The sequence below is a fragment of the Lepidochelys kempii genome, chromosome 26, assembly GCF_965140265.1.
Source record: "Lepidochelys kempii isolate rLepKem1 chromosome 26, rLepKem1.hap2, whole genome shotgun sequence".
Taxonomy (NCBI): domain Eukaryota; kingdom Metazoa; phylum Chordata; order Testudines; family Cheloniidae; genus Lepidochelys; species Lepidochelys kempii.
Genome location: NC_133281.1, coordinates 14,095,057 through 14,108,208, shown reverse-complemented (window position 1 = coordinate 14,108,208; position 13,152 = coordinate 14,095,057). Strand labels below are relative to the sequence as shown.

At 58.6% G+C, this 13,152-nt stretch overlaps 1 protein-coding gene across 8 annotated transcripts in view; it reads left to right on the top strand.

The window, feature by feature from the left end:
* Window positions 1-13,152, top strand: part of CAMK2B (calcium/calmodulin dependent protein kinase II beta) — a 141,529-nt gene that overhangs the window by 88,323 nt on the left and 40,054 nt on the right. For 6 of the 8 annotated variants that reach the window (XM_073325409.1, XM_073325406.1, XM_073325403.1 and 3 more), the window contains exons 9-13: window positions 554-648; window positions 2,890-3,012; window positions 5,230-5,313; window positions 6,825-6,867; window positions 9,433-9,507. In XM_073325409.1, the coding sequence (XP_073181510.1) occupies window positions 554-648; window positions 2,890-3,012; window positions 5,230-5,313; window positions 6,825-6,867; window positions 9,433-9,507 (420 nt within the window). The remainder of the gene's footprint in view (window positions 1-553; window positions 649-2,889; window positions 3,013-5,229; window positions 5,314-6,824; window positions 6,868-9,432; window positions 9,508-13,152) is intronic. The other 2 variants (XM_073325408.1, XM_073325407.1) reach the window with 1 other exon arrangement.

The following is a 13,152-nucleotide window of genomic DNA, read 5'->3' as shown; positions in this document are numbered from 1 at the left end:
GCCAGCCCAAATCCCCCAGTGGGCAGTTTGGATCCTAGTCCCTAACCCGTACCTGATAACGAACGCTAAAAGCTGTCTCTGCCCCATGGCTCATCCTCTCCCTGGAGCCTTTGCTAGCCCCAGACCCCTCCTCGTCCTCCAGGGAGAGGAGATCTAGAGGCATAGACAGATGTCAGCAAGGGGGTACTGGAGGCAGAGATAGCAATCGGGCCCTGGTCAGGTCTAACCCCCTTGCTGCAGGCTCTCACTCCCATCCCGTGGTGGCCCCCTGGCATCCGGGCACTTTGCTGGGCACCTGCTCAGTGCCAGGCCTGTGCTCCTTCCCTGCCGCAAGTAGGGTGTGCTAGGGGGGTGGGTAACCAGCAGCAGGTCAGTGCTGGAAATTTAAAGCCACGTTGCATTAAGGCAGGAGAGAGGGAGTGGGTCTGGCAGAGACGGGGGTTCCCCGGGAGATGCATGCTGGCAGCAGGCTGAGCAGAAACCCCCATATCCCTGCCTAAGTCCAGGCCTAGGCCCCCGCGCTGACTCTTTGCTCTCCCACCCCTCTCCCCAGGTGTGATCCTTTACATCCTGCTAGTTGGTTACCCGCCGTTCTGGGACGAGGACCAGCACAAACTGTACCAACAGATCAAGGCTGGTGCCTACGACGTGAGTACCTCCCTGCCCCCAGGTCCCAGAGCACTGCGACGGGGACCCACTGCCACGGGCCAGGAGTCCCGTACGCCACCGGCTTCGTCTCCGGCGTGTCAGCCTGCCCCTCTGGCTTCTCATTTGCCTCACCGGCTGCCGGACCTCGAATCGCTGGTGTCCCCCCAGCCGTAGGCCTGTGCTCAGCCCTTCCAGGGTAGGACACGTCCCTCCTCCTCCTCAGGGGGCCGACAAGGCTGTGTCCAGCCAGCCTCCTCCCACAGCCCACGCATCCCCCACGGCTTGCCCCTATCGCGGTGCAGTTGCCCAGGCCCTGTCCACGATGCATATGGAGCCGCTCCCCCGCCATGTAGACAGCCTCCCAGAGAGCCCTGGGTGTGAACACGGGGCTAATGCAGGTTGGCGCTCACTGGACGTGCCCAGCCTGCGGGGATAGGATGTGTTTGAAACCGTGTTGACTAGCAGGACTCCAAGAGGACTTGTTCCCAGTGTAGACGGGGCCAGTGGGTTTAGGATTGTGTTAGCCGGTCGGGATCAGGCCCCGTGGCAGGGCCTGTCTGTGCCACGGGCTGGACTGGGGGGATCTTATGCTGGCGCAGGCGGGCATCATTTCCTGCCCAAGGAGCAGGGCCAGTGCAGGTCCATCTTCTCAAGCTGGAACCGACCCCCCTTCGCCGGAAAGCCGTTCTGTTACTGTCGGGGCTGGGAGGCTCGGGGAAGCCATTTTCCATTACACCCAGAGACCAAGCAGAGCGGGGGGCTCAGTTCTTTGCCTGGGAGGGGCTGTGGCCCACCAGCCGTGCTGCAGGGTCGCGTGTGCTGTGGATCCTGCGGTTCCTTGAGCCCGGAGCCGTGTGCCCGATGCTGCCACGCGGGGTCCACAGGAACCACACACAGAGAGCTCCATCCCGTCCCCACTCCCAGGCCCTCCTGCCCTCGGTCCCAGGCTCAGGGAGCCGGCCGCAGCCCAACAGAAGCCCGGCTGTCTGCACAATCCCCGTGGCAGGCCAGCACCTGCCGTGGGGCACGCTGACCAGTATGGTAACCCGCCCTCCTGGCTCCCTTGCAGACACTGGGCAGGGCAGCGGCACAGGGACCTGGCCGAGATTCCTGCCTTGGCACGACTCATTCTCCACGCACGTGGCAGCACAGAGGGACCCGGGAGCATCCGGACGCCCCATGCGAGCCGCGCTCCTGCAGCTGCCCAGAGCGCAGGTCCAGTGGGTATCTCTCTGCTCCCAATAGCTTGGTGGAATTCGGCAGCCTCTCCCCTCCCTCTCTTCCCCCCCTTTGCTGGTGCTTTCCTCACCCCTGTACGCTTGGCCTCTTCTGCACGCACTTGGGGTCCGCTGGCGGGGACAGAACGACCGGGGCCCTGGGGAACAGTCTCTGCTCGTTTTTGTCCCCGCTGCCGGGGCACCTCCTCTCCCCTCTTGTTTGTATGGAATACGAGCGGGGTCCTCCGGATTGTACAGCGTCTGAACTGGCCGCAGGCTCCCCCTCTCGCTCCCGAATCCCAGCTTTAAACCGATTTCCCTTAGCAAGCCTGTGGCTTGCGGGGGGACCCTCCAGAGCACAGCCTGAATGGAACAGTGCAGCGACAGCCTGCAACAAGAGGTGTGAACAGCCCCCATTGCGCTCAGTCTCTCCATTAACTCTGAAACCTAACAACGCACGTCCATACAGTTCACTGCCCGTCTACCAGCGGCAACATCCAGGCAATGTGCTTATCCCACAATCCTGCACACTCCCCGGGGGCAGAAACCCCTGCTGCCCCCTCTCCAGCAGCCAGAACCTCCAGCTTCCCCACACCCACAAAGCCTGCAGACCCGCCCCATGTGGCCAGCACCAGCGTCTGTGAGACGATGAAAACGCAGGGAACAAGGCGTTTAACCAGAAATAACTGTCGAGGCAAAGGGGCGGCAGCAAGGGTGGGAATGAAAGGTTCAAGGCAGGAAATCAAGTCTGGGTTTGCAGTCGCCCTGGATCGGCCACAGAGCTTCCAGCCCGCTGCTGTGCCAGGGCAGAATGCAGGTACCACTCACCTTGGAGCAGATGTGATAAGGCTGCGGGCAGCATCAGCCGGGCAGCGGGATCTGGGCAGACTCTGGCGCTGGCTTTGGGCTGCCTTTGGGTTCCTGGGGGGTTGCTGGTGCCTTGGCTGCAAGCGGCCAGCTCCCCGCCCCCGACAACCGCGATCCCCTGCATTTAACCTTCCTGGCCCTTGTTTCTTGTCTGCAGTTCCCTTCTCCCGAGTGGGACACGGTCACCCCCGAAGCCAAAAACCTCATCAACCAGATGTTAACCATCAACCCGGCCAAAAGAATCACAGCCCATGAAGCCCTGAAACACCCATGGGTCTGCGTAAGTGTCACTGCTGCCCCGGACACAGCCAGGGAATGGGGCTGCTGGGTTCTCCCTTGCTTTACCTCTTCTCTGGGGCCACGCCCCTCTAGCTTGGTGTTGGGGGGATGGCGAGAGGGGCTGGCCAGGCCATGCCGATGGCGCCAGCTCGGGTTAGGCCATAGCTCAGGGGCTTTGGGACCAGCATCGTCCCCAGTGAACGGCAGCTGTCAACGGGCTCATCAGAACCTTGGCCGGTTCATCTCAGCCACCCGCAAGAATGTCCAGCCCGTTGTTTCCCCATCACCGAGTGAGCAGATGTTCCCCCGGCAGCACTCTGAGCTCTGGGGCCAGCTTGCTCACTCAGGGTATGTCTGTTGCGATGGAAGACCCCCAGCCCAGCCCGGACTGGGGACATGGGGCTCAGGCTGCAGGGCTATAACATTGCAGTGTAGACATTTGGGCTCGGGCTGGAGCCCGGGTTCAGAGATCCCGCAATGGGAGTGTGATGGTTCAGTCACAGAGACTCCCCTTGGGACTGTCACCTGATATGCTGAGATTACATCTGAGCAAGTTTTCTCTGCCAGTTTGGGCCTCCAGAACCCTGCCTTGTTGAGCCAGACATACTAGCCTGCTGCAACACAGACCCAGGGTCTGAACCACGCCCCCAAAGATGCAGACTTAACTGAAAACAGCTCAGCAAGTATTCCTGTCTCCAGCACCCAGACACCCAGACACCCAGCTCCCAATAGGATCCAAACCCCAAATAAATCTGTTTTACTCTGTATAAAGCTTATACAGGGTAAACTGATAAATTGTCCACCCTCTATAACACTGATAGAGAGATATGCACAGCTATTTGCTCCAAATAAGTGAGTTTATTAAGTATAAAAAGTAGGGTTTAAGTGGCTCCAAGTAATAACAGCCAGAACAAAGTAAGTTACCAAGCAAAATAAAACAAAACACGCAAGTCTAAGCGTAATACATTTAAAAAACTGAATAAAGATAAATCTCACCCTCAGAGGTGTTCCAATAAGCTTCTTTCACAGACTAGACTCCTTCATAGTCTGGGCCCAATCCTTTCCCCTGGTACAGTCCTTGTTACTTCCAGCTCAGGTGGTAACGAGGGGGTTTCTCATGACTGGCAGCCCCCTTTGTTCGGTTCCACCCCCTTTTATAGCTTTGGCACAAGGCTGGAATCCTTTGTCTCTCTGGATCCCCACCCTTCTTCTAAATGGAAAAGCACCAGGTTAAAGGTGGATTCCAGAATCATGTGACATGTTCACATGTCCCTGTGAGAGTTCATTACCCACTGGCCAGTAGGTACACAGGCAGGCTTACAAGTAAACAGAGCCATTTACAGGTCACTGATTCTGAAGCACCCTTAATGGCTTCCATTTAATATGTTAACATCAGTGATACAAGTTTATCTCGTATTCTCCTAACTCCAGACATAGAAATAATACAGGCAAACAAATGGGATGAACGCACTCAGTAGATCCTAAACTTCGTAATGATGCCTTACAAGAGACCTTTCGCATGAAGCATATTCCAGTTACATCATATTCACACTCATAAACATATTTCCATAAAACATATGGAGAGCAACATCAGGGAGGCTCCCAGAATGTCTACACTGCAATTTGATAGCCCGGCAGCCCAAGCCCTGCAAGCCTGAGGCAGCTGACCCGAGCTGAGACTCGGTGCCTTGGGGTTTTTTTATCGCCACGTAGATGTACCCCGAGGGTCTGTCTGTGCTGCATTGTAACTCTGGGTCTGGGAGACCCGGGCTTGTGTTTCCAAGCTTGTGCAGGAGTGGCCACACTGCCAAATGACAGTGAGTAGGGTTTGGTCCTAGGATCCCGGCCCTGAGTGCTCGCTGGTCCAAGTCAGGCTGATTTGTGTGTGGACAAAAGCGGGAGTCGGGCTCAAACCTGAGTCCCACTCGGGCTTAGTGTGCAGCGTAGACAGACCCTTGGAGCTTTGTCACTGATCTGGTGGGACAGGATCCGGGGTGCCCAGTGCTGGTGGCCTGCCATATCGGCAGTGTTGAGGCACCTGTGGTCCCAAGCCAGGACCAGGCCTCTGGGGGCACTAGGGGCATATCTGGGTGGGGCAGGACCCTGCTGGCTGAGCCGTTTCTCCAGCCCCCCATCCCATTCCCTCCCCTGACCACACTCGTTTTCTGGTGCCGAGGCAGAAGAGACTGATTTCTTGCCCCCACCTTCTCTCCTCCAGCAACGCTCCACCGTGGCCTCTATGATGCATAGGCAGGAGACCGTAGAGTGTCTGAAAAAGTTCAACGCCAGGAGAAAGCTCAAGGTAAATGCCCCTGCGGAGCCCTCGGGCCGGACTCTCCTGAGAGCCACGGCAAACAGACACGGTGGGGTCGGGCTGGGGCTGAGGTCCCCACTGCCCCGGGGGCCCCACGATCTCTGCTGCTCAGCCAACAGCCCCAGAAAGGAGCAGAGGCTGCCTGCCTCGTTAGCATGGCACATCCAGGGCATAGCATGCCCCGGCGTCTCCCCTGCAATGAGAATTCCTGTGCCAGTGGGTTCGTGCCCAGCCTGGGCCGTAAGCCTGGCCGCACCACAGAGCTTGGAGCCCTGCAAGTCCTCTCCCGGTGCTAGCAGCTGGAGAATTGGTCCCCTCCCAGCGGGGGACTGGCTACCTTTCCCCCAGCTCCTAGCCCTTCCCTTGCGCCTGCCCGTCCTGGGGGAGTGGAATGGCCCCGCCTGCTTCGCACGTTGTCCGTGGAGTGCACACTGCAATGGCAGGGTAAGTCCATTGCCCCCGGAGAGCCCAGCGTCTGGGGGGGTTCCAGCTCGTGTAGCCCCCGCCTGTACAGGTGGACGGGCCTGCTTAACAGAGGTGGATCTGTTAGCTCAGGCCGGACTGGCTCATGCTTTAAGATGCAAAGGTGCCAGGTTTGGTGCCCCCTGGCAGGCGGCTAGAGGGGACAGGGTGGTAGCTGGCGAGGGCTGGTTTCTCTAGGGGGTATAACGCCCAGCGGGACTCGTGGCCTGGCTTTATGAGCGGAAGGATACGCAGGAGAGTCCCAGGACCATGGGCCATTCTGTGAAGTAGCCAAGCGGGAGGAAGGTCTGATGACCGTCGTGTGGCAGGACCCATGGGAACTGTGCCTGTACCCCTCCTGTGTCCCGCGGCCCCCCCAGCTCCTGCTGCTAAGTGAGAAAATCCCCATGGGGCCAGAGGGGCCAGGATTTCACCCAGGGTCTCCAGACCCCGCCGTGTCCCTTACAGGCCAGTGCCACGCGTCAGAACCTCAGGGGTTCTGGAGCGTCGGCCCCCCACGGAGGAGAGAGGGAAGAGTCAGGGGAGGATCTGAGGGGAGCAAGGAGCCAAGGCCGGCTGTGCTCTGGGAGGAGGGGGGGCCGTGCTGCGGCCAGTGGAGTCCCACGGGCGGATGTGCAGCAGATTCCGGCCGGGGCAGCGCATTGGCAGGGAGTTACCCCCAGCCTCGCAGGATGTGCTCCGGGGAGCCGCGCCCTGAGCGCCTCGGGACTGGCGTGACTTCCCACCATCCCGGGCTCTGCTGCGAGGGGGGCCAGGGCGTCAGCCCCGCGTCACGGGTGGGAAGCCGGGGCTCAAGGAGCTCACGGGGCTTGCCCACGGTAGGCCACGGCGGAGCAGACCAGCAAACCCAGCATCCCCGTGCACTAGGTACACTTCCCCACTTGGCCACACCCCTCCTCGTGCGTCCAGGGGGCAGCGCCCAGGTGATCGGCGTCCTGGCCCTGCTCAGGCCAGCTGCCTGTCCCACCATGGTCTCCAGCACTGTGCTGTACCAACCCCTGGCTCTTCTCTTCCAGGGGGCGATTCTCACCACCATGCTGGCCACGAGGAACTTTTCGGGTAAGAGCTCGGCTTGGCTTCGCGCTGCAAAGAGCCGCGCATCCCAGTGCTTGCCCCCGAGGTGCGAGAGTGACCTCAGCCCCCGTCGGGACCAAGGCCACGTTCGCGGGAGGCGCGCGCCGCCGGGATTCCACACCAGAAAGGCACAGCCAGAGCGGCAGAGCTGGGCTTGTACCAGTTCCGCGAACCGTTCTGGCACCATCCCCCCCTGTGTCCCGACCTCCGCGCGGGCCCTGGCGGGTCTTGGACGTCACCTGTCTCTGAGCCGGGACCCTGGTGAGCGGGGGTTTTAAGGCTCCCCCGGCTCCCTGCCTTCCACTGTGATATGCGACCGAGGCAGCGTGCCTTCCGGCCGGCCCTGTTCTCTCCGAGGGCTGTGAACGGGCTGTGGCCAGCCATCACAGGTGACCGCCCCGTGCTTTCCAAGCAAGCCCCTTTGTTCTTAAGGCAAAAGCATCGCAGAGAGAACCTAGAAAAACAATACAATTTAACCACACACGAAGCATCCTCCATCGGTCTGGGGGTGGGGTGGGGCGGGGCCCATCTTTCCAACCCTCCTGCAAGGATTGGGGCCCCCCTTGGACAGAAGGTCCTGTCTGTGTGCCATATCGGAAAGAAGGCCCTGCGTTAGTTTAAATACACCCTTTTTACTCCCAAAGCCCCTTCTTCGTGGGTCTCTGGAGGTGTTTACAACCTGGTTGACCCTAATACCCCCCCCCCACACACACACACACTGGTTTGGGTTCCCGGAGGAGCCATGGTAACCTCCCTCCCTGGAGTGGCATACAATCCCTCTCCCACAGCGCTCCATAAACTCGCTACAGTGTGGTCCCCGAAGACATGGCATGGGGTCGCTGCAGGCCCCAGGCGAACCAAGCGATGCTGGCAAAAACACAGCTTTGCCGATACCACTGCATCGGCACCAGGGCTGCTCTGCCAGTCAGGGAATCGCTGCTCTTACACCCTGACCGGCAGAGCTGTGAAATCGGTAGTGTCGACCTGTGCTGAAGAGTTCCCAGCGCGGCTTAGAGCCGGACGCAGTCCACGCAGCTGCCGTTCCTGGCCAGCTAACCTCGGCCTTAGAGGGCAACATCTTCTCCTGAGCGGTGCTGGTTTGGTGATGTGGGGAATTGGGTATAGAGCTGAGAACTACAGAGCTCATGTCACCTGTGCCTGGCTAGCCTCGGTACACAGGTGCCCAGTGCAGAAACCCATTGTGCCCTGGGCAGGTCTGCACTAAAGAAGTCCCTCTAGAGCCCACTGTTAACATTTGCATGGAGCTGCCTTGCACACCAAACAGTGGAGGCGTCTAATCGGGATGCCGCCGGGCGCCTGTAGAAATGCAGACGTGCCCGGGTATGTTTCAGGGGAGAGGTGGATGGATCTGTGTCTCTTTCAGCCATTGCAATCCCGTTTTTGTCAATTTCATGGCACAGCGGATCCTCACCTCCCAAATATCCTGCCAGCAGAGTGCTCCAGGGGAGGGGGCTGGTGGGGAAGGGGCATGCCCCTGCCCGCTGGATGTCCCTGGGAATGCTGCTCTAATGCGTACCCTTCCCTCCTGGTCTTTCCTTCCTCGGTTGGCACCCAGTATCAGCTGAAACCGACTGCCTCGGGCCCCTGCTACTGCCCCTGTCTAGCGGAGTGAGGAGAAACATCTACATCCTTAAAGGGAACAAGGCAGGGGGCAGCTGAGTAGATCCCTCAAGCAGGACATTTTGGTTTCTCTTCCGAGGGGCCGTGGCTTAACTCTGCAGCACCCAGGCCGAGAATTCAGCTTTCCAGGGTCATGGCCAAGCGTCACTTAGCAAGTGGGACAAGAAAGGCTAAGAGATAAGCACCCATTGATGGTATCTCAGGGATTCAAAGCCCCCACTGGGCTGGGGGGGCAACCTATGGGCATGGGGCTCCAGTGCCCTGCCCCGTGCATCCCTCAGGATCTCAGAGTTGGTGTCTTGTGCGAGAATCCCTTCTCCCATCCATGCCACACGGCACGGGGTTGCGGCTCCTTGGCTGGGATGTTCCCTGACGTCTCAGCGACCCTAACAGGGCCTGGCAGGGTGGGGGGGCTGCTGCTGTGTGGCCGACCCTCCATACCACCTCCGGGAGCAGCTTCCCCGCTGGGCACAGAGGGTCTGTCTCTGCTGCAGTTAAACACCCGTGGCTGGCCCGTGTCAGCTGCCAGGCTTGCCGGGCAATACAATTGCAGTGTAGCCATTCGGGCTGGGCTCGGAAATCTGGCGAGGGGGGAGGTTGAAAGCTAGCTCCAGTGTCTCCATGCAGGGCCCCCTGCCCCCGGGCATTGCGGGGGGGACGTGTCCCCAGCCATGGCTCTAGACCGGTCGCCCCGTGGGGTATGTGGAACAGGGGCTCAGCTACCAGCAATCTTGCCTCTCCATCTAAACTTTAACTCTAATCTTTTTTTCTGCTTCCTTTGTCTCGTTTCTTTCCCTCTCTCTCCCGCCCTCCGTCTGTCTCGCTCCCTCTCTCTGTCTTTCTCTGTCTCTCTCCCCCCCACCCCGACCGCTCTCCTTGTCCCTCCGTTTCCTACCCTGGTGCTGACAGTCGGCAGACAGACCACCGCTCCCGCCACAATGTCTGCAGCTGCCTCCGGTGCCACCATGGGGTTGGTGGAACAAGGTAGACGTGTCCTGAAGGGACCCTCCCCGCTTCCCCCCTCTTCTCTCCCCCCCTCCCCCCGGAAATCTGAGTGCATGCAACTTCATCCATCATTAACACCGCATCCCCAACCAGCGCCCAGAACCGGGGGCAAACGCAGCTGGGTCTGCTCTGAGGAAGGGCGCCGGGCACTGGAGGAAGCTCCGGTTTATTCCAGCAGTGATTTTAAAAGGTCCAGGGGAAAAGAGGATTACAAAGTGGAATTGGAAAATGTGTAGGGGTCTGGAACGGCTTCTGTATGAGGAGTGAGTAAAAAGCTGGGACTGTCTATGATAGAGGTCTGTAAAATGTTGAATGGGGGAGAAAGTGAATAAGGAAGTGTTATTTACTCCTTCTCCTACCACCAGAACCAGAGATCACCCGATGACATTAGTAGGCAGCCGGTTTAAAACAAACAGAAGGCAGTACTTTGTCACACAACGCAGTCAACCTGGGGAACTCCTTGCCAGGGGATGTTGTGAAGGCCAAAAATGTAACTGGGTTCAAAAAAGAATTAGAGAAGTTCCTGAAGGATAGGGCTGTCCATGGCTATTAGCCACGGTGGTCAGGGACACAACCCCATGGTCTGTATGTCCTTAAACCTCTGACTGCCAGAAGCAGGGCCTGGATGACAGGGGTTAGAGCACTCGGTAAATTTCCCTGTTTTATTCGTTCCCTCTGAAGCACCTGGCACTGGCCGCTGTCGGAAGACAGGATACTGGGCTAGGTGGACCATTGGGCTGACCCAGTCTGGCCATTCTCATGTTCTTATTTAAATTCCACGTCACTGAAATTGGGCCTCTCGTCCCTGGGAATCATAGCTCAGATGGCGACCAGGATCGACGGGGGAGAAGCCCAGGGCCCTGGCCACACTTTAAAAGCCAGCCTCCGGTTTTGTGCCCGCACCCTTGTACATGCGGGTTGTAAGGGCACATGGTCTTTCATTGCCCCCATGGCCGAGGGGGAAATGCCTCTTTGGAACCCCCTGCGTTGACGAAAGCCCTGAAATATTTATGTGCAAGGCGGGACACCTGGTGGTCAGAGTCGGGCACTGCAAGTCGGGAGTAGAGGGACTCCGCTTCAAAAGTGCCTAGTTCACTTAGCAGCATCTGAGTAAAATCTTCATCTGGGCCTAAGTGATTTAGGAGCTGGAGTCCAATTCTCAGAAGTGACTTAGGCCTTGAGAGGAGGCTAACTTTCATTGAAATCCAGTGGGACGTAGCATCCTAAGTGACTCAGGGCCAGATTTGCAAAGGTATTTAGGCCCCTAGAAATGCGGAGAGGTGCCTCAATCCCTTTTACAACCTGGCCCTTTTGAAAATTTTACCCGTAGCTTCGCCTCATGACATCAGGCAAACCTCTCTCTGTGCCTCAGTTTCCCCATTAGTAAAATGGGCACCCAAACCCTCCCCACCCTCTGGCATGTGGGTTCCTGGCTGTAGTCTAAGAGCCAGCTCCTACTGATTTATTCATTCATCAAAGCCAGCAACGCGGCAGTGACATCCTCCTCCATCTCTCTGTCATGCTGCGCTCAGCGCAGGGCTCTGTGTTCCCTTTGGCAGGAGTTAAAGCCCGTCCCTTTCGCACACAGGGGCAGGGAGCAGCTGCTGGTGAAATCATGGCGGGCGGGGGCGGGGGTGGTGGTGTAAAAACCTGAACTCAGGGCTTGGCAGGGGACGGAAGGTGGAAATGGGCTCCGGACTCTGTATTTTAAATACCAGCCTTTGCAGTCCTGGCTGATTGGTTTGGGAGCATAATCAGCTGTGTGTCTCCCCTTTGAAACAAGCCAATCCCTTGGCTGTTTTCCTGCCATGCACAGAGCCCAGGGCACGATTGTACTGGGGTGGCTACGCTGGCTGTTTTTAGCTCGATTAAAGCCAGCTTGCGGATGCCTACCCGTGCTGCTGTCCCACCTCCTGACCGCAGTGCGGACATCCCCGGCCCCTTTAGGCGCTTGTGATCGGTCCCTAGAGCAGGGAGAGGCGAGGGCCATGCATGCCAGCTGCAACCAGTGTCAGGCCTAGTTGCGGACCCTCTTGCATCTTCCAGGCTGTTGGCCTCGCATCCTGCACCAATGGCTTCTCAGGGCAGCGAAGGCCCAGCTGGCTTTCCCAGCGCGCCCAGAGATTCTGTTCCCGACGTGGGATTGGAATTCGTCGGTCGGTTTGCCACGGCTGCCGCATTGGGATTCCTCCCCCAGCGAGGGATTTCCACAGACAGGGGCCGAAACAGGAAGCTGCCCCTTCAGCTGAGTGGCTTGACCAAAAAGCCCGGGGAGCAGGCAGGCGGATCGCAAGCACCGCCCCCAGGCACAGCAACAGAGTCGCCCATCCCACTTTGGTGGGCGATTGTGTGGTTCGTACCGAGAGCAGACAGCAGATAGGTGCTGGGTGCGCGTCATGACTGACATTCACCCTGTGCAGAGGGTCAGCCTGAGGTGCCCCCCAGACGCACTCCCAATCTTCAGAAGACGTCAGCGGGGCCTAGACCCACGGTGGCCCTCGCACGGGGCGAGAGTCACTGGGGGAGCGTTTCAGGGAGCAAGGGGGGGGAGAGCAAAGAGCACACGTTTGCTTTGTGGCGCTGTATTAAAACGTAAAGACTGGAGCTGAAGAAAGTTCCTTTCAGAGGAGATCTCCCTCGTGCCAGGGTCTGGGGGCATCCCCTGCCTGGCAGTCAGGGGGGTAAGTTCCCAGTGGGGCTATAGCACAGGGAATGTCTCCAGTGTAGCGATGTAAGTCTGGTGTACCGCCCCGCCCCCCAGTCATGGTGAAGCAGAGCCTCTGGGTAACCTCTACAAGGCTCCTAAGTCACTTAGGGCCCAGATCCTCCAAGGTACATAGGTGCCTGTCTCCCACTGATTGCAGTGGATGTTAGGCTTTGAGGTTCTGGGCCGCGGGAGCCTGAAGCCCACTGACTTTCTGTGGGACTCGGCACGTCTGAAAATGGGGCTCAGATGAAATTGGCCAAGCACCCAAGTGATTTAGGAGCCTCACTCTCATTTTCAGAAGCCCTGCAGACGCCTGGGAGTCCGTGTCACTGCCAGTCAATAGGGTTTTGGCTCCTAAACAGAGGCGTTTGAAAATTTCCCCTCTATTCATTTCCAAATGGGGTTTAAAAGGGGTTTGGGGCCCTTTCTTGGTACGTATGGGGCCTGGAGATGGGCTCTGACATGGGCCAATTTGCCTTCCTGCATGAAGTTTCTGCATGAAGCTCGCCTGTCTCCGGAGCACAGAGTTAAAGGAGGTGTTGGGGAAACACACCTGAGCGTGCCCGGGACTGTCCGGAAGTGGCTGGGCTGACTGGCTAGTCTAGTGAAAGGAGACAGCTGGGGATAAGTGAGAGCTTATCCATATGGAGGGTCTGCAAGCATTCAGACAGGCTTCCCCTCCTCCCCCCGTGCCACCTCCATCCCAAAGGTTCTTCCTTGTGAATGCTGGCTCTCTGCTTGCCACGGCCTCCCGCCCGCTCCTCCCCCTGGCCTTGCCTGGAGGTTGAACTTGGTGAATGACGCATGAGGTTGTGTGACCCAAGTGCATGGTCCAGAGCCTTGTCCGGTTTAATCTGTCCACCCAAAAGGGAGGTGGGGCTCTTTGCTTTGTGTCCGCTGGTGCCCACCCTGCATGC